The sequence below is a fragment of the Mycetomoellerius zeteki genome, unplaced genomic scaffold, assembly GCF_001594055.1.
Source record: "Mycetomoellerius zeteki isolate Tzet28-1 unplaced genomic scaffold, Tzet1.0 scaffold221, whole genome shotgun sequence".
Lineage (NCBI taxonomy): Eukaryota > Metazoa > Arthropoda > Insecta > Hymenoptera > Formicidae > Mycetomoellerius > Mycetomoellerius zeteki.
This window is the reverse complement of record NW_017257184.1, coordinates 2,744,691-2,765,626: the sequence shown is the minus strand read 5'-3', so window position 1 is coordinate 2,765,626 and position 20,936 is coordinate 2,744,691. Positions and strand designations below refer to the sequence as shown.

The 20,936-nt window shown below is 36.9% G+C and overlaps 2 protein-coding genes across 10 annotated transcripts; both read left to right on the top strand.

Moving 5' to 3' along the window:
* The first annotated feature begins 2,413 nt into the window (after nucleotides 1–2,413).
* LOC108723027 (U11/U12 small nuclear ribonucleoprotein 35 kDa protein) lies at nucleotides 2,414–4,153 on the top strand. Of its 2 annotated transcripts, none has more exons than XM_018448478.1 (4): nucleotides 2,414–2,501; nucleotides 2,773–2,985; nucleotides 3,071–3,284; nucleotides 3,366–4,153. In XM_018448478.1, exons 1-4 carry the CDS (start codon nucleotides 2,499–2,501, stop codon nucleotides 3,470–3,472), a joined length of 537 nt encoding a protein of 178 aa, XP_018303980.1. In that variant the 5' UTR covers nucleotides 2,414–2,498; the 3' UTR covers nucleotides 3,473–4,153. The 2 variants fall into 2 exon arrangements, with proteins under 2 accessions (XP_018303980.1, XP_018303979.1); XM_018448477.1 differs by having other exon boundaries at nucleotides 2,767–2,985.
* Nucleotides 4,154–4,832: 679 nt separating this feature from the next.
* On the top strand, nucleotides 4,833–19,602 carry TpnT (Troponin T, skeletal muscle). 8 transcript variants are annotated; one of them, XM_018448381.1, is made up of 13 exons: nucleotides 4,833–4,929; nucleotides 7,979–8,024; nucleotides 12,328–12,345; nucleotides 15,050–15,080; nucleotides 15,421–15,525; nucleotides 15,603–15,699; nucleotides 15,775–15,811; nucleotides 16,790–16,895; nucleotides 16,965–17,183; nucleotides 17,497–17,589; nucleotides 17,664–17,744; nucleotides 18,816–18,894; nucleotides 19,265–19,602. In XM_018448381.1, the coding sequence occupies exons 2-13, from the start codon at nucleotides 7,999–8,001 to the stop codon at nucleotides 19,498–19,500; spliced, it is 1,128 nt and encodes a 375-aa protein (XP_018303883.1). In that variant the 5' UTR covers nucleotides 4,833–4,929; nucleotides 7,979–7,998; the 3' UTR covers nucleotides 19,501–19,602. The 8 variants fall into 8 exon arrangements, with proteins under 8 accessions (XP_018303883.1, XP_018303877.1, XP_018303880.1 ...); XM_018448375.1 differs by lacking the exon at nucleotides 18,816–18,894 and adding an exon at nucleotides 18,053–18,131; XM_018448378.1 differs by lacking the exon at nucleotides 18,816–18,894 and adding an exon at nucleotides 18,053–18,131 and having other exon boundaries at nucleotides 4,835–4,923.
* The last annotated feature ends 1,334 nt before the right edge of the window (nucleotides 19,603–20,936 follow it).

Below are 20,936 nucleotides of genomic sequence, written 5' to 3'. Positions count from 1 at the left end.
CCGATACAGAAGCATCGATTGAAACGCTACGTCATTAAGAAGCGTTGGGTTAAGGCTGTTAACACTATTCTGGCATTGAAACGAATGGGCGCGCGTCTAGACTTTGATTTGATCTAATATATCGGTAACATCATCCAAACTTGATGACGGTATACGAAATAAACGGTTGTAACGAAGTAGTGTAGCAGGAAATCAAAATTTGAAAAAGTTAAGCCATTTGGTTTGCAACGAGGTTTGCCCCATATTAATGAAGATCTTATATTAACTTCGACCTTTGACGTCTTTATGGTCAACTGATTTGATTCATTTTTTCTTCGATGAAACTAAGGTTTTTACACTGAGAAATCAGTTAAAATAGTTTGCTACGCTACACTATCCAGTAATAAAAAATTACCGTCAATTCGACGAATCGTTGTCGAAATCATCAATTCTTCAATTATTAATTCGTTGTCGAATTGACATTGATTTGATGAGTCCTCAAATAGCAAATCGTGTTTCAGCAAAATCACACAAATCTGTGATCGCTTATGATGCTGGCAACTTTCCTTAGATTTATCTTCAACGATTTCAAATATACCGACATTGTAGCAACATGCAGACAACAATATGTATATGTATTGCCAGCAGTTTAACAGCAAGATAGCTGCGTCAATGTTATCTTGCGTTGTCGGCAATATGACAGCATTGTATGATGCTACATATTATTATGGCAACATGATGGCAATAGTACGGATTTTGATGATGACGATTTTAAAGTTGTCGACAAATCGCTGACAAGTTGCTATTCAATGTTATCATATCGTGAAGGCATCAAGTTGCCAACAAATGAGGACTCAGTTGCTGCAATTCTGGTAGCAACACATACTTAACAATGCATACTTAGCAAGTAACATACTTAGCAAGTTAACAAAAAGACAGACACGTTGCTATCTGGGTCGTTTCTCGCGTACTTAATAAATATATTTACCATCAATGCGATATATACATATATATTTTTTTACGCATTGCCTTGCATTATTTCTGCAGTATAATTGTTTATTCAACGCGTATGTCGGATTTTAATTACAGAATCCGTGACAGATATGTATAATGAACAAAATTCAAGAGAATAGGATAATTTTTATTCGAAATGAAACAATAGGCGCTCAATTCCGACGTAGTATATCATTCGATTGTTGTTGAAAACGAGGTCGTATTCCCTATTGTCACGCAAAACGCTGAATTGAATGAAAAACAACTATTCTGCACAGTTAAGTGGATAATTTGTCAGCAAATTATTGTCATGCAAATACTATTGATTGAAATTCAATAAAATTGCATTTTTCCTGCAGCTGTTTAATTTATATGGATCATATAATTGGAATTTGTTTGAAATATTAAATCTGTTCTTTAAAGCTAAACTAGTATAGATTTGTATTTAAAATGAAGTAGATATCTATTATGTGTATTTGGCGAAAGAGCGAGATAGAAAGTTTTAATGTAATCCAATATATAGAGATAAAGAGCAGATACATAAGTCGAATGTAAGAGGAGAGTGAACGGAAGCGTAAAGGAAATTTCTAGGAAGCGAAAATTGAGACAACAAAACGTAAAAGAGCTAGATGTTATACTTCTTTTATTTTATTATCTTAATTTTTACCTTCTAGAAGTTTTGTTAACACTTCTATCACTCCAGATCTCGGTCTTTACATTCAACTAACGCTCCGATTTTTATTTTTGTAGAGTGTGTATATTTATGCATATAGTGTGTATTATGTATTACATATGTGCATACTATGTAGGTATATATATTTTGAAAATACTACACGCTGACGTATGAAATTATATATTTTATATTTAATAACAAAGTCTTCAACGATAATGTATGAATTGCATGCAAAAGTCATGCAAATGGATCACGAAATGAGAACAATTTGAGTTTCCTAGAAGGAGAATACGATCCGTTCGAATTACGTGAGTCACCCTGTATATTTATAGCTATAATGTCTCCCGTTCTCTAAACACACAATACGATTCGTTTCGTTTGCGACATATCATTTGTACGAAATAAGATTGTGATCGCTATAGTTTATTTGCAATAGCTTTATTTGCGATAGTTTTATTTGCAATGCACTTATTTAATGAACTATATTATTTTAAATATTGTAATATATAATCGAACGCATTTGTTAGTCGAGATTATTATATAATTTTGTCTTACATCTTCTGTATAAGTTGTGTAAATTTTTGCAAATTAAACTAACAATTTTAATATATTATATTGACATATATGTTATTATAAATATACATATAATTTTTATGTTTTGCGCGGATGCAGCAGGATGAGAATCGAAACTGTGTTATCCAGTGAGAAAATTTACGAATGTGTGTTATGTAGTTCCACATCCATTTTTAAAGACATAGTTGGCGCTTCAGTTTGTTTTATTTACTTCTTGTCAAATGAGTGATCTATTGACTAAATATTTGAATGCGCTTTTAGTGCAATAAATATATTTAACATGGTGAGTGTTCATCTTTATTAATGAAACACTAGGAAAACAGATAAATTGTTAGTTGATGTTAAACTGCATATACATAGGATTGTATTAACATAAATAATATTTTTAGGTTATATAGCGTAAATCGGTATTTTAATAATTAATGTGTATAATATTGTGTTTAACAGCAATTAATATTTAATTTAAAAAATATTAAGTGATAGTAATTTATGATTTGTGTATTGAATAAAAATGATAGTGTGATTGATCTTTTAATATTTTTATTTAGGGTGAGGATGTGTTGCAAAATTGGAGCCCTTATGCCAGAGAGTACGATCCCTTAAAAGCAGGTAGTATCGATGGGACAGATACGCAACCTCATGACAAGGCTGTTAATAGGGCAATGATAATGCACTATGAGCCACCGCACAATCTAGAATCCAAGGCGGAAAGAACTATATTTGTAGCTAGGCTTAGTTCCAAAATTACTAATTATGATCTGAAAGAGGTAGTTATCTAAAAAATGATACATTTGGCAATTTTATTATATGCTTTATATAATTATTTATAAACTTTAAATTGCTATTGTTTAGTTTTTCAGCAAATATGGAGATGTTATTTCAGCAAAGGTGATAGTAGATGTGGTGACTGGACTCTCTCAAGGATATGGTTTCGTGGAAATGAAAAGTGAAGAGGAAGCTAGAAGAGTGTTAAGACGAACTGTCGATGCCACATTAAAAGGATATAAAATTTTCATTGATTACGAATGTGGTCGTAGCTTGAAGGGATGGAAGCCAAGAAGACTTGGTATCTATTCAGTAATTAAATATATACAATCTTTATAGACAAGTATTAACAATTTTTATATAATATCTGTAATCTTTTTAGGAGGTGGTTTTGGTGGCAAAAAAGAATCAGGTCAACTGAGATTCGGAGGAAAGGATAGACCGTTTAAACGACCGATTGTACCTAATATTTTAAAGCCAAAAAGATAAATAGTCTCTTCTTCGACATTTATGACACTATTTCCATCGACTGTTGCTATCTTTTCATTCGTACCGTTTCTCTCTTTCATTTATTATTCCAACATTATTAATAAAGCAGTACACTGAACATGGGTTTTGTCATTCGCCAATTTGGATAGCGTACGCTTCTGTAATTTTTATCACACTGCTCTTGCTATTTTAACATCACAAACCCTGGTAGATCCGCTATAAAGAATTTACAGAATATTTGATGTAATTTATCCAATAACTATCATTGAAATGGACAAGCGCATCGTGTTTCATCTCACCCATTGTAAATCGTGCGGACAATTTCGCGTTAAATCTTCGAGAGTAGTCGCAGATACATCGCAAGATCGTATTCGCGTTCGCCGGCAACTTTATACCGCATCATCGTGGTCTCCCACATACGCCTCTCTCCATATAAGGAGGCACCTCGCGATTACAGTACCGAACTTAAGCTTCCGACACCGACGATAATAACGGTGATACTGATAAGATACTCTTCTTTCTTTCTCGATTTAGGTGGTCCATGACACCTTCAATAAGACCTTAAACAATACACTTTCGTTATCGTAGCTCCTATTTTGTAGCTCAAACACTCTATACTTTTTTTATTTGGATTCAGAACGTGCCACTGCATGTTCTCTCTTGGATGTGTTATAAATATATTGGAAGACAATTGCAAAAAGATATTTCATAAGTTTAAGAAACTTTTCAACTTCCATTAATGTGAAATATATTATTATAAAATATATCAAGAAAAAACACTAATGAATCATTTATTAAATCGACCCTACTATAGAGATTATATTCTAAAAATTATATTAATTAAAAATTAAAGTGTAATAGTACATATATTAGAACTAATAAATTGCATTGTGCAATCATATGCGTAGCGAAGAGAAAGATAGATAAATCTTCGAGCTAATTTTCGATGTATCATCACATTCATTTTAAAAGCTGTTCTCTCGATAATTGAGCAGATTTTTAGCGGATCTAGCGGAACTCGCGGACTAGCCGGTTCATCATCGTCAACAACCATCGGAAAGTGGGGGCGTGACATCGTAACAGGCCTACTTTGGAGCAATCGTCCATCGAATCCGTTCGGCGGAAGAGAACCGAAGTCGTCGCCGCAGGAGCTGAGTTGGAAGCGCGGCGTGCGACTCGCCGGCGAAAGGCACGAAAATAGTATCAACCAGGATCGTATCACTCCCGGTAGTCCGCGTGTATGTACGCGCGGATCACCGTTTCTATTAATAGAAAAAAGGGAATGAGAGAGAGAGAGAGAGAGAGAAGGGCAAAAGAAGAAATGAGAGACTCTAAAGCGGAGCGGGCACGACGCCCGGAGTCCCGCTGATGTCCGGTCGTGATGATTTCGCGGACCTCAGAGCGGCTCAGGCTGTCGCGGACTCCACATTCCACCGGGACAAGCTCCTCCTGTGCGTGTGCGTGTCTCTCTCTCTCTCACTTTCTCTCTCTCTCTCTCTCTTTCTCTCGCGTCCTCCAGCGGAGTGTGCGGGACCCTGGTTTCACCCTCTCTTTCTTTCCTCCCTCGCGGTTTCACCCAGCTGGGTGTCACCCCCGTGAAAAACCATCTACTACACGCACGCATATACGTCTCCACGTACACACGCTCGCGCACGCACACACACGCGCGCGCGCAAGCACTCGTCCACACGCATTGACACCACCCCGAGTGTAAGTTCAACATTTTTCATTTTATGTTTGATAATCTCGACTTTTTCTCTCTTTTTTTCTTTTCTTTCTCCTTCGTTTCCTTTTTTTCTTTTTTCGCCATCTCTGTCGCACCCCCTCGCTTTCTCTTATTAATCTTCATTCTGAAGGAACATTCGCGATGAATGACGCGTTCTTCCTGCGGTGTGATCGCTGTGAATGTGAAAACGACGTAATGTGGTACGACACGAAGTAATTGACTCGTGAAATCTTTCTAGCGGAAATTCGCCTTCGCATCAGCAATGTTTATATTGCCGAGGAATTCGCGACTGCTCACAGCGAAACCACTTGGCAAATGTTTTAACAGTTTAAAGTTTCGAGGACTCAGAGGAGAATCAATAGACCACGTGAAATTACTCGATAAAAGGATCTTTCATTTTTAATGCTAGGAACTTTTGAAATGAAAAGTGAAACGGTATTCTTCAACAGCAGATTGGTCGGCCAGTGGAAATCTCGTGAATACGTAGCCGTGTCCACACGAAGCGCGACTCTATCTACTCGTTCAGTGGAAAGAATTAATACGCGTCAGTGGAATTTTCGACCTTCGTTGCGGCGGACGTGCAAGTGAACGATTACGTGGAAAAAGTTAATTAATGTAAGATCGCGTGGTGCTTTTGTTATTTTGCTTGGTATCTTTTACGACGTTAATTAATGATTCTCAGCAACTTTATCTGCGGATTCATCGTGCGATCCGAGAGACCCCCCCCCTTCCCGAATTCTATTTCTTTATATCTTCATTTTCTTTAGATCTTTTTTGCCTTATTTTCTTTATAATATTTTTATTATTATATTACGAATTTCGCATTATTGAAATTCCGAGTTAAAATCGGTCTCCCTTGTCGAAAAAAAGAGCTCATAAAATCGCAAAATTTATGATATATCGGACGTTGGTGTGAGATATTAAAAGACGGATGTTACTTCTCGTCGGCTGAGGATAAACTGTTTCATACTTTGAATTCAATCTATTTGAGATCGCGACAAATAACAATGGCGAGTTAAATTAAATTGCAGAATCGTGGATGCAAATCGCCCCACAGTATATTTCGCCCGACAAATGTCCTGGGAACGTTTTTAAAGCAGTGATCAAACTATAGATTAAGCTTGGAATTGGATTGGAATTTAGAAAGAAAGCTTAAGAAAGAAATCTTAAGTTTAGTGAACTTTACTTTGGTTGGTTAGATTCCAATCGAATCTCAATCTGAATCTTTAATCTAATTGCGGCTTAAAACGTAGAACGTCCTCTGGATGTCTTCAAAACGTTCCTTGAAGGTCTGTGAAGTGAAATGGAAATATTCCGATGATGCGAAAATCCGACGAATATGTCGCGAATGTTTTTGCGAAGAAGGTTGCTTTCTCCAGCAAAAGACACACTATAAAGCCGTGATCAGACTATAGAGATTGAGATTGAGATTGAGTTTGGGTTGGAATTTAATCAAACAGAAGGAAGAAAGCCAATCTCAAGTTTAGTAAACTTTGTTTTGATTGGTTAAATTCCAATCCAATCTCAGTTTCAATCTCTGGTCTGATCACAGTTTAACACAGGGCTTTTTCCAGCAAGAACACAGTGTAACACAGCGAATCATTTCATCCTTGTTTAACGTTGGCAAACAATAAGAGTTCGCCGTGTCCATCTGTGTCTCTTGCTGGAAAGCAACCCACGTTTCGCTTCCCGACAGTTCCATATAGACGTAGGTTGTCTAGTGTTACGAACCTCGCGATTTCGACGTTCTCCGTCCACGTCCAAAGAACGGCAGGAGAAACGGCAAGGAGAAACGAAGAGGAAAGGCGAGCGGAACGAGGGAACGAGCGTGTTGTATCACTAAAATTAGAGCGACATGGCAGAGAAGGGGACGGCTCCTTATAGAGCTTGAGCGCGACGCCGGAGCTTGCGGCCAGGGTTAGCAAACTGGCATTTTCTCTTTCTCGCCTCGAAGTATCGGATTACTTCGGGAACGTCGGTGCGCGCCGTCCGGCCCATTCAGCTTCGGCTTTCCTCCGGGTACCCCTTTTCCACGCAAGGTTCGGCCAAGCGTAAGCATTTTTGTAAATCCGCGCCCGTACGCGCCCCTCGTGCCTCTTTCTCCGGGTGTCCCCTGCCATCCTTGTCGCTTCCTCTCTCGTCTGGCCCATCCGACTTCTTCTTCTTCTTCTTCTTCTTCCACGTAATCTGTAACCGGTGAGGTTTCCAATTTTCTATCCCTCGATTCTCCATTATTTTTTGAATTTATCGCAATGTTAGCAAGTGATCTAATTCAGATCGTTCGCGCGGAATTGATCGTTACGTGCTTATCGTCGAGAAGATGGTTACCAAGTTACACACATAGTTGAGTTACAAGAATTGTGACAGCCGTGTTAAACGTCACCCAGATTTCACTTTACAACGATTTTACTCAAGGATTGTTATAAGTGTTACGCGATAAGGGTGCTTTCAATTTGGTAACATAAGTCAACATAAGTGTCGTTCTATCTTTGTTACATTGAATGCCAAGAAGAATACTTGTGTCGACTTGTGTCATCATGTGGAAAGCATCTATAATCTGAATGACACAATTTTCTTTCCTCGCGAGGATCGCGTAATGTGCCGCAACTTCCATCGACCAGTGTGATTTAATTAGCGATTCTTAATGTGAAAATATATATCGTTTTTTTAGTCGCTCTACGATTTACAAATCTCTCTCTCTCTCTCTCTCTCTCTGTCTCTGTCTCTCTCTCTCTTTTGCCATTGACTTTGTAAATCAACGTCTCGTTTTTATGTTGCAGCGCTTTAAACAGCCGCCAACATGTCTGACGACGAGGAACAATACTCGTAAGTAGCCCATCGATCATTACTCTTGACCCAACATCGATTGATATAAATTATCATCCATGCATTGTTCGCGTTTGCAGTTCTCAATAGTTTATTTTGAAACTGATGCAATTCCAATTTTAGAATATTATTATTACGAATTCCTACGAGGGCGTAAAAAATTCACGCGCTTGCTATTAAAAGATTCCGCCTATTCTTTTTTTTTTATTTTTGCAGAAAATAGATTTGCATAATTTTCAAGATAAACAATCTTCAAAATACCCAGCATGAAATATTTCATTGCAAAATTTGAAATATTTCAGAAATTTTTCATGAAGTATTTCTGAAATATAAACATGTTCAGGAAATCAGAGTTTTTGGAATATTTTTGATTTTACAGTATTTGTACAATTCTAAAATATTTTTGTAAAGTATTTTAATGCAATATTTTAATACGTTTTACAAATTTTTACAAAATATATAATAATATATATATATTTTTGAAATATTTTATTAAAATATTTTAAAAAGTGATTCACATAAATATTTCATGATGTATGGGTAAATACGTGATATCGCCGTTCTCCGAGATGATGAATAGATCGGAATAATGTGAGAGAGAACTATCGAGATACATGCCAGTAATTTCCAGACATGAGAAATCGGATCTTTGCCGAAATCGAAGCGGTAGACAAGATCGTGGTACGTTCGCTGATCGTTGATCATGTTTCGTACGAACCAAAAGTCCGAACAAGGTTTAAAGTTCGTCCACGTAAGGTTGAACAGCGCCCATGATCTGTGACCTCGTCGTGTTTAATGTTTCACATGTTCGTCTAATTTTGCCGTCTCGATGTCCGTCCCTGCGTGCGTCACGTCCCAATCGCACCTACGCACGAACCCCTTAAAAAGCACTCAAAGCGAAACTCGGAAACTTCAGCCGACTTTTAATCGTCACTCGATGACGTGCTTGCATAATTATTATTTTTTACATGCTTTTTCTCTTACCGCTTCAAACTTTCTAGAACAGTGTAACTATATACATATTTTCTCGTTAAATTATAATATATAATATGTAATTTGATTAGTTGTTATTATGGAACATTTTAAGAAAATTCACTTTCAGATCGCAATAAAGGAGAGACAAAATAAAATTCGGTAAACTTTTATCGCATCCACACTAAAAAAAATATTAAATTTTAGTAAATATTTGTTTGAATAGTTCTAAGTAATATAAATATTTATTACCAATGAATATATTTATTTGATACAAAAATCATTAATTTGATTGAACTATTATTTTTTTTAGTAAATACTTATTTAATTACTGTAATTAGATGTTTACTTACTTTTCAAAGGAATGTATATTCAAATTTATTGTCAAATTTATGTTTTACGAAGTAAAGTTCGCATAATATATTATACTTAATACTGACGGTAATTAATCTGCACGAGAGAGAGAAAAAAAGCAAGAGTTTTAAGCAACCCTGAAAAAAGCCTGAGCCCCTAACTTTTAAAAGCGATGCCCTCGTGAATCTTCCTGCTCTCCCTTATTTATTACACATTCAAACGCCCCGATAGCCCACATTATTTTCCACCCTGACTAAACTAGACTTTTTTCCATTTTGTCTTTTACAGCAGCGAGGAGGAAGTCGAGGAAGTGTAAGTGTTCATTTTCGTTACATGTTTTCCCAATTAAATGTTTCCTTATTTTTCTAACGTACGATTTATCTCGTTTTCTCATTTCAGGAAGTAAGTTTCAGAGGCTTGTAACAAACGCTGTAGCTACTGCGAAGACGCGATCGCGGCGAAAATGTCCGTTTCGATCTCGCGTTGAAAAGCGTTTTTGATAGTTTGTTTTCAATTAAGAGTCCAATTAAATTAGCGTAGATAGATCTGATTTATTTTTTCTCTCTTTCTTTTACGAAATACACACAGAAAAATATCACTCTATCGCTAAAAAAAGTGATTTCAATTTACTTTCTTTCTTTTAGTAACGGTTATCTTTAACAGAAAAACATTTTCTTGAAAATAATATTAAACTATACTTATTATAAATTTTAGAAAAACTCATTATTTATGTATCAAAACAAGAATTTATTTTTTTTAGAATATTCTAAAGTTGATTGAAAAAACTTTATATAAGATCGAAGACTATATAATAAGCAAATCAAATTTATTTTAATTTAATAATCTTGATTGAAGTATTAAACTTACTAGAATATATTTTGAATGGATTTAATCTAGTAATGAATTTATAAGATTTGCGGATATATGAACGTGTAAATTATTTGAAACAAGCAATTATTATCTGCGTATAGTATGTATTTTTCTGTGTGTAGGAACGCGTACTTGTGGCGTTTCACGTTTATGTGGAATTCAACGATTTATCAAGCAAGATTTACAGAAATCCGAAAAACAAGACCGGAGCTGCTCTTTCTCTTCCTCTCTGTTTCCTGGCAACGTCGTTATATCGTCTGTCGATGCTCCTCTTTCGTAAAATTAGAACGTCAAGTTAGATTAAAGCTAACGAACGCGCAACGTAACGCACGATGAATCGATAGTGAGAGGAACGTAGATGAAGAATAATCGTTTTCCGAAGCCTCGTTTGCGCCGCGCAGCACGCCAGATTTCTCTTTCCGATTGTGATTTATGAGCTCCGTCTTCTTCTTTCTTTTTTTTGTTTATTCACTCCCTGTCTCTCTCTCTGTCTGTGTGTATCTCCACATACAACACACAAAACCAATCAACCAACCAACCAACCAACCAACCAACCAACCAATCAACCAATCAATACCAATCGTCACTCGTCATCGACCGATCGGCTAATCGACCCGCGCGGTACGATACAAAAAATGTCAAAATCCAAGGGAGCCGGAGAAGAAGACCGAGTAAGTTTTGCACAAGACAAATATGAACGTCTCTCTTTATCTCTCTTTTTTTTTTACGGCCAATAAATGGTGTATATTCACACGCTGTCGTCAGTGTCGTTTCTTTTTTTTTCTTCCCCGCTGTCTAATCGCTGTTTTGTCTTGTTGTCTCGGTGTAGTCTTTAATTGTTCGTCCATTCTCTGTTTTATACTCTCTCTTTACTTTGTTTTCATCTCACACGCGTTGTGCCGCCGCAGTCGTTTACTTTTGCATAGAATTATTTTTGTAGCGATACATTTGCTGGCTCTCTCTCTCTCTCTCTCTCTCTATCTATCTATCTATCTATCTATTTGTCTATCTTTTCCCTCCGTATTTCTATTTCCCTGTCTCTCTCTTTCTTTATTCTGTTTCTCTCGTCAAATTGTTACACATGAAAGAAGAACGTGATTGAGCGATCGCTGCAAAACGCTTCTATCGTTATTTATTTTGTTTGCGCCAATACATGAAAGACACTTTTTAGTGTGACGTTCTTCTTTTTTGTGTAACATTGTCTCAAAAAGAATCAACGCTGATACATCCACCTCCTGAACCTCTCTGTTTCAATAGGCCTGTTCTTTTTGGTTGAACTTTTGCACTAGTTCATCTTTCTTCCTTTTCTCTCCGAGGAGGAAAGAAGAGGAAAAAAGATGAATTGGTGCAAAAGTTCAATCAAAAAGAACAGGCCTTATTTCAACTTTTAATAAAGTACAATACGCCGGTGTATTCGCTGTCTTCTCAACGTCTGTCTTGTGTCGCTGTTCTGCGTCGATGGATTAAACAAATAAAAAAAAATAAATAAACAGCAATGCTATCGCGCTTTTTTATGTACACAGATGTACACGCACATTACACGTACACGTATCTCACGTATGACGTACAGGACGTCGAGACCTTTCAGCATTTTGACAAGATTACCGAGATGCAGTGTGTTACAAAAGTATACACATTTCACACCCCGCACTTTATTCCACGCCTCATCTTTGTCCTCGTCGTGTCTGTCAACAATATCTGTCGCCTTAATATCAGCCTCTGTTACCCGCATTATGGCAAATGGGCAACGAAACGTTTCTTTTTCTTTTTTTGCAAAAGCGCTACGAGATCCCCGTTGAAGAGAAAGTAACGACGAGCCGCTTAATAATTGAAAGCAAGCGATGCATACCGATCACTCGCTCGCAATATAAGTGTCGGAACGACCAGTGATCTCTGCAATAAACGTGCAATCATGGTCCGCGTGATCGAGCGGTCGGTTCGGATTTAGTTTGCACGGAAAAAAAAAGAAATGAAAAGAAAGGAAAGCGCAAGTTGGAGATGAGCGATACCGATTTTTATAATTTACGTGCAGCTTTGTGCAGTCCTACGTAAGCGACGACCAATCACACGACCTTATTAATGAATCTGTACTTTCTTTTTTTTATAGGGGTAGGGCGTCCCAAAAGTAAGTTGAATATATCGAGGTGTTTACACGTCAATAATATATCTTCCCTGTTCTTCGGCCGCTCTCTCACATCCCCCTCCTCCGTCCGAATTGGTTTTTCCGACGTCGATTAAATTCGATAAAAACGCTTAAACATTTAATCTTAGTCTCTTTAGAGAGACAGTATCTTTTTCTTCAATTTTCTGAAAGCAAAAAGAATTGTTTTTTTACTGACATAGTTTCGTGATAAATCGGGTGGAAGATCGGTAAAAGATATTTATAAGTTCCGTCTCAACCCAAGAAACATATAAAAGCCAACAAAAAATTAAAATGACTTTATTTTGAAACTTAACGTCAATAAATAGTTAAATTTTGTAACAAAATTTATTATTTTGACTTTCATGGGATCAAAAGAAAATCATTTCGACTTTCTCTTGATTTGGTGTGTTCTTTGGAAGAGGAACACGTGTAAACACGTTCCTTTGAGAACTTATAAATCGCAATTTAGCGATTTTCCACCTGATTTATCTTAAATCATATGATTCAATAAATCACGATTTGAATCTTTGCTTTTCTTTCTTTAGAAACCGAGAGTATGAATAATAAAATTGACGATTGAAACTGACGTCGGTGAAACCGGCATCAAGAACCCTCAGATTTTTCGTCGCGGCAGGAATGAAATCGCAGAAGACCGGCTTCGACGTTTAACATTACAATCGTGTTGCGACGCGTTGTGGATTGTTGTAGATTTGCCAATTTCTATCTATATCGCTGGGGAAGATTTTGTTTACAGATACGGAACGGATAACGCGATCGTTGGCCTGTGTAGTGCGACTGTGAATAATAATAGGATATATTTATCGAAGGTGGTATGTATGTACATGGCGTTCGTGAATATTCCATCGCGATTGCATAACGTTAACGCGCGACGACACTTGAGCTCCGTTTGGGAGCCCGCCAGGCGTCTCACAAATATATGCACAATAACGTAACACAGTTTATTCTGAGATCGACGTCTGCTCGAAATGTACCACGCCCCGGCGCTGACGTGATCTTATTAACGGCCGGCCGTTCGATACATAATGCAGCATCTGCAGTGTTACGTATTTATGCACAATCTTTGAACTCGCGAATTTGCCAAATCAAATTGTATAACGAACCATGTATAGCCAGAAGTGTATTTGCAGTTTGAACATTATCATTTATCATCGTGTGAAACTAAAATTGCATAAATTAAAATCTGATCGTAGTTTTATTTTCGTTCGTTTTAATTTTTGTCTCGCGAATCTCAAAAATGCCAAGTGTCTTGAAAGAAAATCATGTTACCTATATCTTACAATTTTAAGTCAAACTGTAACTTATAACGTAAGTACGACACTCTGGATTTCAATCCTGTCGGTGACGTCTAATCGCTCGTTGTCAGTGTTGGAGGTTCCTCTCTCCCTTATGTTGTCCTCGTACTTTATAATCTTTATATCTCTTTCGCACCCCCGCGTGTTTTACGTTTTGTCTCTCTGATTAATAATGAATTAACGAGTTGTACATAATCACGTCTTGTTCGAGTTACGTCAAAGCGATGTGTCACACGTCCTTCTATCTCAAGGCTCGTTATTTTATCCGATCCCCCATATTAATTTATATTGACTTTTGCGCCATAATTCATCGACTCGCAAGCAAACAATAATTGCAATACCCCCGCCCGCAGATCCCATGAATAAACAATTCTTACATCCCGACGACATCTTTTACGATGTAAATTATAAAAAAGAAAGACGTATGAAAAATTTTAATGTAACCTTTTAAAATAGAGGAAGGAAAGCCGAAATCTAATAACGATTGCGGCATCCTCCCCTTTTCTTCGAGTGTCTTTCAGGACACAAACATCTCCATGAATTCCTACAGATTGATCTCCAGTTCGGTTTGAAAAGTCAAACGAATTTATGTTAAATCCGTTTAAAAACAATTTTGAGCCTGCGATGCTCAATATTGTCGTCTCCTGAAGCGTATTATCTCGATGCGCTATTATTATCTCCGACAGCTCTTTTAGTCATTTACGAATCCATAATCCTTACGACTGAATAACTCAACCAAGACAGTCATCTCAAGTAGAGCCCAGAAATCATAATAATAATCATAAATACACCATCATGATCTTATTTGTCTCTTACAAGTTCATTTTTAAGTATCAAATAACGTCATGATGTCGTCCTGATGATATCATTATGACTTCATTATGACTCTGTGTTCTACCTATGATGGAATATCCTCGCTACTCTCATTAATGCCTTCTCCCATGATTCGCTGCGGTGCGCACTTTGATTTCTTCTTTCTATAATTCTATATGCTTGCACATTATCGCCTTACTATTTGCCTCTTTCTTTTTCTTTCCTCTTCTCTTTTATTTTCTTTCTTTCACAAGTCGCCTCTGCTCCCTTCCCCCCCCCCCTCTGTCCCGCTCTATTTTTCTCTGACTTCTGTTTATCCGTGCATATATCTGTCTGTCTGTTCCGCCCATGTGTTGTCTGTGTGTGTATACGTGCGACGAGCGGCATTGAATAATATGCACTACGGGAGAGAATGGATGGAGTTGTAATAAAGTAGTGAAGATATGGACGTGAGAATCGCGTATGGAGTTCTGGGGGATCTCGCGAGATCTTCCAGAGAGCGGGCTCAACCGTCGTGATTTAAAGAGAGTTACTTTTGTTTTCACTCCGGCCTCCTTCAGGGAATCTGGCGAGAATCCTGAGTTTATGAAGGTGAGTGCTGGTCCACGTAAATAACGATCGTACATACGTGCGAATGCCCAAAACTCTCCGCGCTTGTAGCACTTTCGTAGTAAAAGGATCGCTTTTGCGGAAAAGCGAAATGTATATTGGTGAAAACTATTATTCCAACAAGAAATGACCGGAAATTAGATATCGAATCAACGTTGAATTGATGGCGAAATTATTTTATTGATTTAACATTAATTTAATGAGTCACGTCTCGCTTAGTTCTGTCTATCAATCGCATTGGAGATATATTGAGTATTGGCACGATCGTTAATGGAAACACAATTAAATACGCATTACGGCTAATCTATTATTAAAAATTCAGAGGCAAGAACAGAAAAGAAGCGACCTCGACGAACAGCTCAAAGAATACATAGCGGAATGGCGAAAGCAGAGAGCCAAGGAGGAAGAGGAGTTGAAGAAATTAAAGGTACGATCTGTCCTTATTTATACTTGATATCCTCCTGTTTAATATTTTATTTGATTTTGAAAAATATACTGTTTTAGGAGAAGCAAGCCAAGCGCAAGGTCACCCGTGCGGACGAGGAGAAGAGATTGGCTCAAAAGAAGAAGGAGGAGGAGGAACGCCGTCAACGTGAAATCGGTAAATGCATTTACGTCTATCTCTATTTTCTTCTCTAAACGGGAATTTAATACAATTTTTTAAATTTTTTTTCAGAGGAGAAAAAACAACGTGACATCGAAGAGAAGAGGAGGTAGGTGTTTATACAATTATTGGCCCGTATTCAAAACACGATTTCATCGATAAATGCCCGCTTTTATTTCTGAAATTTTGTAGTGTATGTAACGTGAACTACATGCGCGTTAACATAGTTATAAATGCGTTATGAATACGAGTCATAATGGTCGCTATATATAATGGTCGTAGTCTATTTTTATTTGAAAATCGTCTGAAAAGAGTAATGCCTTAAATAATGTTTAAGTAATGTCTTAAGTAATGTCTACGTAATATCTATTAAGATGCTAATACTTTGTGAGCGGCTTACGACATCCTAAGAAACTTCATTTAAGACGGTCTTAAATAAGAACCGACTAATGAACTTAAATAACTACCAGCTAATGTCTCTCGTAATGACTGTAAGATTTTTAAACGATGAGTATATCATTTTATGCATAACAAATTTTGTTGCAAGAATATCGATTCCTTTCTAAACAGTTGAATCTTCAGTTTTATACTAAAACAAGAAATTAATTAAATAGAGTAAATAAAAAAAATTTCTTTGATACAAAATGTTGATAAAAAGAAAGAATTAATTGATTGTTGATGTCTAGTAGACATTAATGTCGCAGTAATGTAACAATCGCAGGAATGTCAAATTATTTATATCACTAACGAACACAAAAATGCTGTATGATATTCTTTGCCATCATTAGTGAATTTATTCTATGTAACATCTTTGCGATCGCTAACGACGTAAGTAATTTGACTTTTCTGTTGTATAACCGTTACTTACAACGTAAATATTTTATACACGTCAATTATGATTCTAATTTGGTCTTTCTCCATCTTTATCAAAATGTAGATTATTTAAAATCGAAGGAATTATTGATTATATTCGTACATAAGTTGTTTCAAAACCAATTGATTAAACTTGTAAATTTATTTAATTTTTTTATATATATACATGTTTGCGCGTTGTTTTTATTTTCTACATTTATTTGCTATATTTTAGGCGCTTGGAAGAATCGGAAAAGAAGCGACAGGCTATGATGCAAGCGATGAAAGACCAAAGCAAAGCAAAGGGTCCAAACTTTACCATCACCAAGAAAGATCTTTCGGTGAGTGTTCTTTTTATTGTCAGCAGCAATTGGGTATTCTATAACTAGGATTCTCTCATGCGAATTTAGGGTAATCTTACATCGGCGCAACTTGAACGTAATAAGACGAAAGAACAGCTTGAGGAGGAGAAGAAAATTTCCCTTAGCATTCGCATCAAGCCGTTGGAAATCGAAGGTCTGTCGATTGACAAGCTCCGTGTTAAGGCTACCGAATTGTGGGAGGCCATAGTTAAACTTGAAACCGAAAAGTACGATTTGGAGGAGCGACAAAAGCGTCAGGATTACGATGTGAGTTTCTACAATTCTAAAAGTACTGAATCATTTCATCTTATTTGAACAATATAAATTTATCGCATTCTTAATAAAATTTAAATTGTCATTATATAAAAAATTTAACAAGTAAACGATTGCATAAGGATAGATTTATAAGCGCGCATAATAATTGTATACCATTGAGCCTCATAAAAATATAAAGAAAGAAAAAGAAAAATATACATTGATTGTTTCTGCTTGGGAAATAAGTTGCTCAGACACGAGTTTAATTATAGTCCAAGTTGTTTTCTAGCCGTATTGATAAATCGATGTTACCCTTTTATCGTAGCTTAAAGAATTGAAGGAACGTCAGAAGCAACAACTGAGGCACAAAGCTTTGAAAAAGGGTCTCGATCCCGAAGCTTTAACTGGCAAATATCCCGTACGTAATGTCTATCATATCATAAAATGAAAGTGGTAGGAAAAATCACCATTAATCGAATCGCTTATTCACAGCCAAAAATCCAAGTCGCCTCGAAGTACGAACGTCGCGTCGATACCAGGTCTTACGACGACAAGAAGAAACTTTTTGAGGGTGTAAGTATACTTTAGAACTTATTCAACACATGAAAATTTATTCAATGGTCCCTACTCTCAAAATACGAGGTCAAACCTAGAATCGTCTCACTTTGTGACACGTTCACGTGAATTTTTTACATTCAGACACGTGCTCTACCACAGATATGAAGATACTATATATACACATACACATAAAAGTAGGAATTCGTTTCCGTTACGTAATTAATAAATAAATTATAAGACATTGTAGGAATAAACTATATATATATATATATATATATGTATAAAGCTAGCGATTAGTGAGCATATTGTCAATTGAATCACAGGGCTATGACACGCTCTTAGCGGAGACCAACGAGAAAACGTGGAAACAGAGAACAGAACAATTTATGAAGCGCACCAAAAGTGAGTCCAACCGTGATCTCTCTGTCACTGTGTCCACCTCCCCTTGCTTGTCTTGTTGATTGTAATCTCCAAAATCTCACGGATGACCGTGTTTCTAATTTATGTACTTGTTCCTTGTTCTCGTTGACTAAATGGTCGAAATGGCTGCCAGCCAAGTTATTGCTGTGTTCGTGTTGTCTCGATGGTGTACATAAAAGCACGGTAAACCGTATTTGTGGCTCACACACCGATGACGATTTTCTTCACGTGCACTGCCCAAGAAAGATGCGACAGCAGTCACCAATCACGAAAATAATCTCGCTCTTAATAACTGTGTCGGCGTCTGCAAATTTGTTACATGTCACTTCACGTTCTGAAATCACAACTTCCTCGATATTCTTTTCCCCTGGACAGTTAAGGATGGGTGTTTGATTTATCCTCATTTTGCGCGCGAAATCCGAGAATCCATTCTTCGAATGTCAGAAACGAGCGTCGAAGATCGTAATCCAGACTGGAATACGATCGTGAAAATAGATGACCTTTGTGACGTTAATTCTGTCGATCGTAATTGTCAGCCCTAACTTCGCCACGGGAAGATTCGTACAACCCAGAGAAAGCAACAGTACGGAGAGAGAGGGTTTTCCCAGGCGATCCTGATGTGTGAAAGTAACCCCTAGCATGCCATTTTGTCCGTTGATGTTTCAGGGTCTGACCGACCAGCAGAAGGAGATCATCGAGAAGATGTGGACCCAACAAAAGGAGCAATTCATGGGTCGTCAGAAGAGTACGTATGAAATCCGTTTTCGAAGCTTCGAGCCGGCACCGGAACTAAGAGCTTTAAAAGAGTTTTCGGTGTTCCTCGAAACATCGAAATACACGTAACAAACATAATTATAGGGAAAAATTCAGGAAAACTTTTATTTTCCTCTCATACATACTATAGTATAATGATGATCGACTTGACATTATAATTAAAAAATTAGTAGAAATTTATTCCGAAACGATAAAACGTTTTTACTTTAATATATCGAATATTCGTTGAAAGTTCTTCCGCACTTGTCATTATTTAGCCTCATGGAATTGTAATCCAGTATACATTTAGCGTTCTTCTCCGAATTGTGTAAAATTAATCTGTCACTTTGCATGAATAATAGCGAAGTTACCTAAGTGGTTCGGTGAGAGACCAGGCAAGAAGACTGGTGATCCCGAATCACCGGAGGGCGAGGAAGACGTGAAGGCCATCGTCGACGATGATCTCGAGCCGCAATTCGATGAAGAAGAGGAGGAGGAGGTGAAGGAAGAAGAGGAAGAGGAGGAGGAGGTTGAAGAGGAGGAAGAAGAGGAGGAGGAAGAGGAGGAAGAAGAGGAGGAGGAGGAAGAGGAGGAATAAATCTTCTGGCTGCTTCGGTGCACCTTTACGGATGTTAAGGAACAGCGTATCTCAAAAATTTCAAGAAATGATCGTTGCACAGTCTCGTTAACACTTTTCGAACAAAGATCGAAGCGTAGTCAGTGGCCAAGTTGGTAGAAATGCCTACAACGTCGACGTTTTCCATCTACTTCCGGCAACCGTCGGGCTCCTCTTCGAGATTCAAACGTCAAAGTGGACGAGACGGACGACGGATGCTACTTCTGTAGTAAAAATCATTCTACTATTGTCACTTGTATGGCTGCTACTGCTATTCTACTATTATCTATTATTAAACTACTACTACTTCTATTGTTACTATTGCTACTACTACTACTTCTCTACTATTATTACTATTATTATTATTATACTGTACAAACACAGGCACACAAATTATTAAAATAAAATGATTTATCATATAAAATCTATCGTTCTCTGAAATGTTTATTTTCTTAAGTACGCACACGTGCCATCTTCTACAATATCATCCTGCAGTATTCTTACAAGGAAAGTTTCACAACTGTTCACTGAAACTTTCCTTGTTAGAAGAAGAAAAATATATTAAATATTAAAAGCATTTATTAAAAAAAGAAACATTGATTTGATTATGTAATATCCTTGAAGTCAAAGTATTTTCCTCTATATCGGTCTGTATCTCTTCCTTTAACAAGAATGTTCGATCTCAAAGCTTGAAGCGGAACGTTCTATATACATTATGCTACACACACACACATATACATAGACGCTTCCCGATAGGTCTTATCATAAAATTGATACGTTGCCCTTGGCTATACGGAAGTGCTGACTTGCTTGCGGTTTTACTTATCGAGACAAGATACAGGAGCATTTTGCCGACGTATTAAATATGTTGGCGATAAAGCGTACACTCGTGTCACGGTTTCAATATAAAGAAGTTCTCAGCATGAGATAAGTATTTTATCGCATATTCTACTTACATATATACCGAAGATTGGACACACTTAGTGCCTACTGGTGCACGTTAAAGCCGTATACAGATTGAAGTAAAGATGTGTGTTTAATCCAGCAAACACCAAGTTACGCGTAATGTACCTGTTAGTATAATTTTCTACTCAACAAATATAACTATAGTATAACGTGTGTATTATACAACAAAGGATATATGTTACATGTAACTTTGTGTTCATACAAACGGGTTAAATCGCGAAATTTTCAATACACTTTATAGCTGTTAGATAAATATGTATTTTGTAATTCTCGAAATAGTAGTTGTTCACTTTTACATTCAGATTAAATCAGTATAGACAGCTTTTTAATGTGCACTATTGCCTTCGACTAAATTCTCTATTAGTAATTATACAGAGTTGTAATGAAATATTAATGACAGCGATTGCGCAAAACCTAAGTGCGTCTGTCATTATTTGACGTAATACGGCGTC

Coding starts and splice junctions, on each gene's coding strand:
- TpnT (XM_018448374.1), top strand. CDS start 14,952: ATGGAGTTCTGGGGGATCTCGCGAGATCTTCCAGAGAGCGGGCTCAAC. Junction 15,526..15,602: donor AGGAGTTGAAGAAATTAAAG/GTACGATCTGTC, acceptor ATACTGTTTTAG/GAGAAGCAAGCCAAGCGCAA. Junction 15,812..16,789: donor GACATCGAAGAGAAGAGGAG/GTAGGTGTTTAT, acceptor GCTATATTTTAG/GCGCTTGGAAGAATCGGAAA.
- LOC108723027 (XM_018448477.1), top strand. Junction 2,986..3,070: donor CTAATTATGATCTGAAAGAG/GTAGTTATCTAA, acceptor GCTATTGTTTAG/TTTTTCAGCAAATATGGAGA. Junction 3,285..3,365: donor ATGGAAGCCAAGAAGACTTG/GTATCTATTCAG, acceptor TAATCTTTTTAG/GAGGTGGTTTTGGTGGCAAA.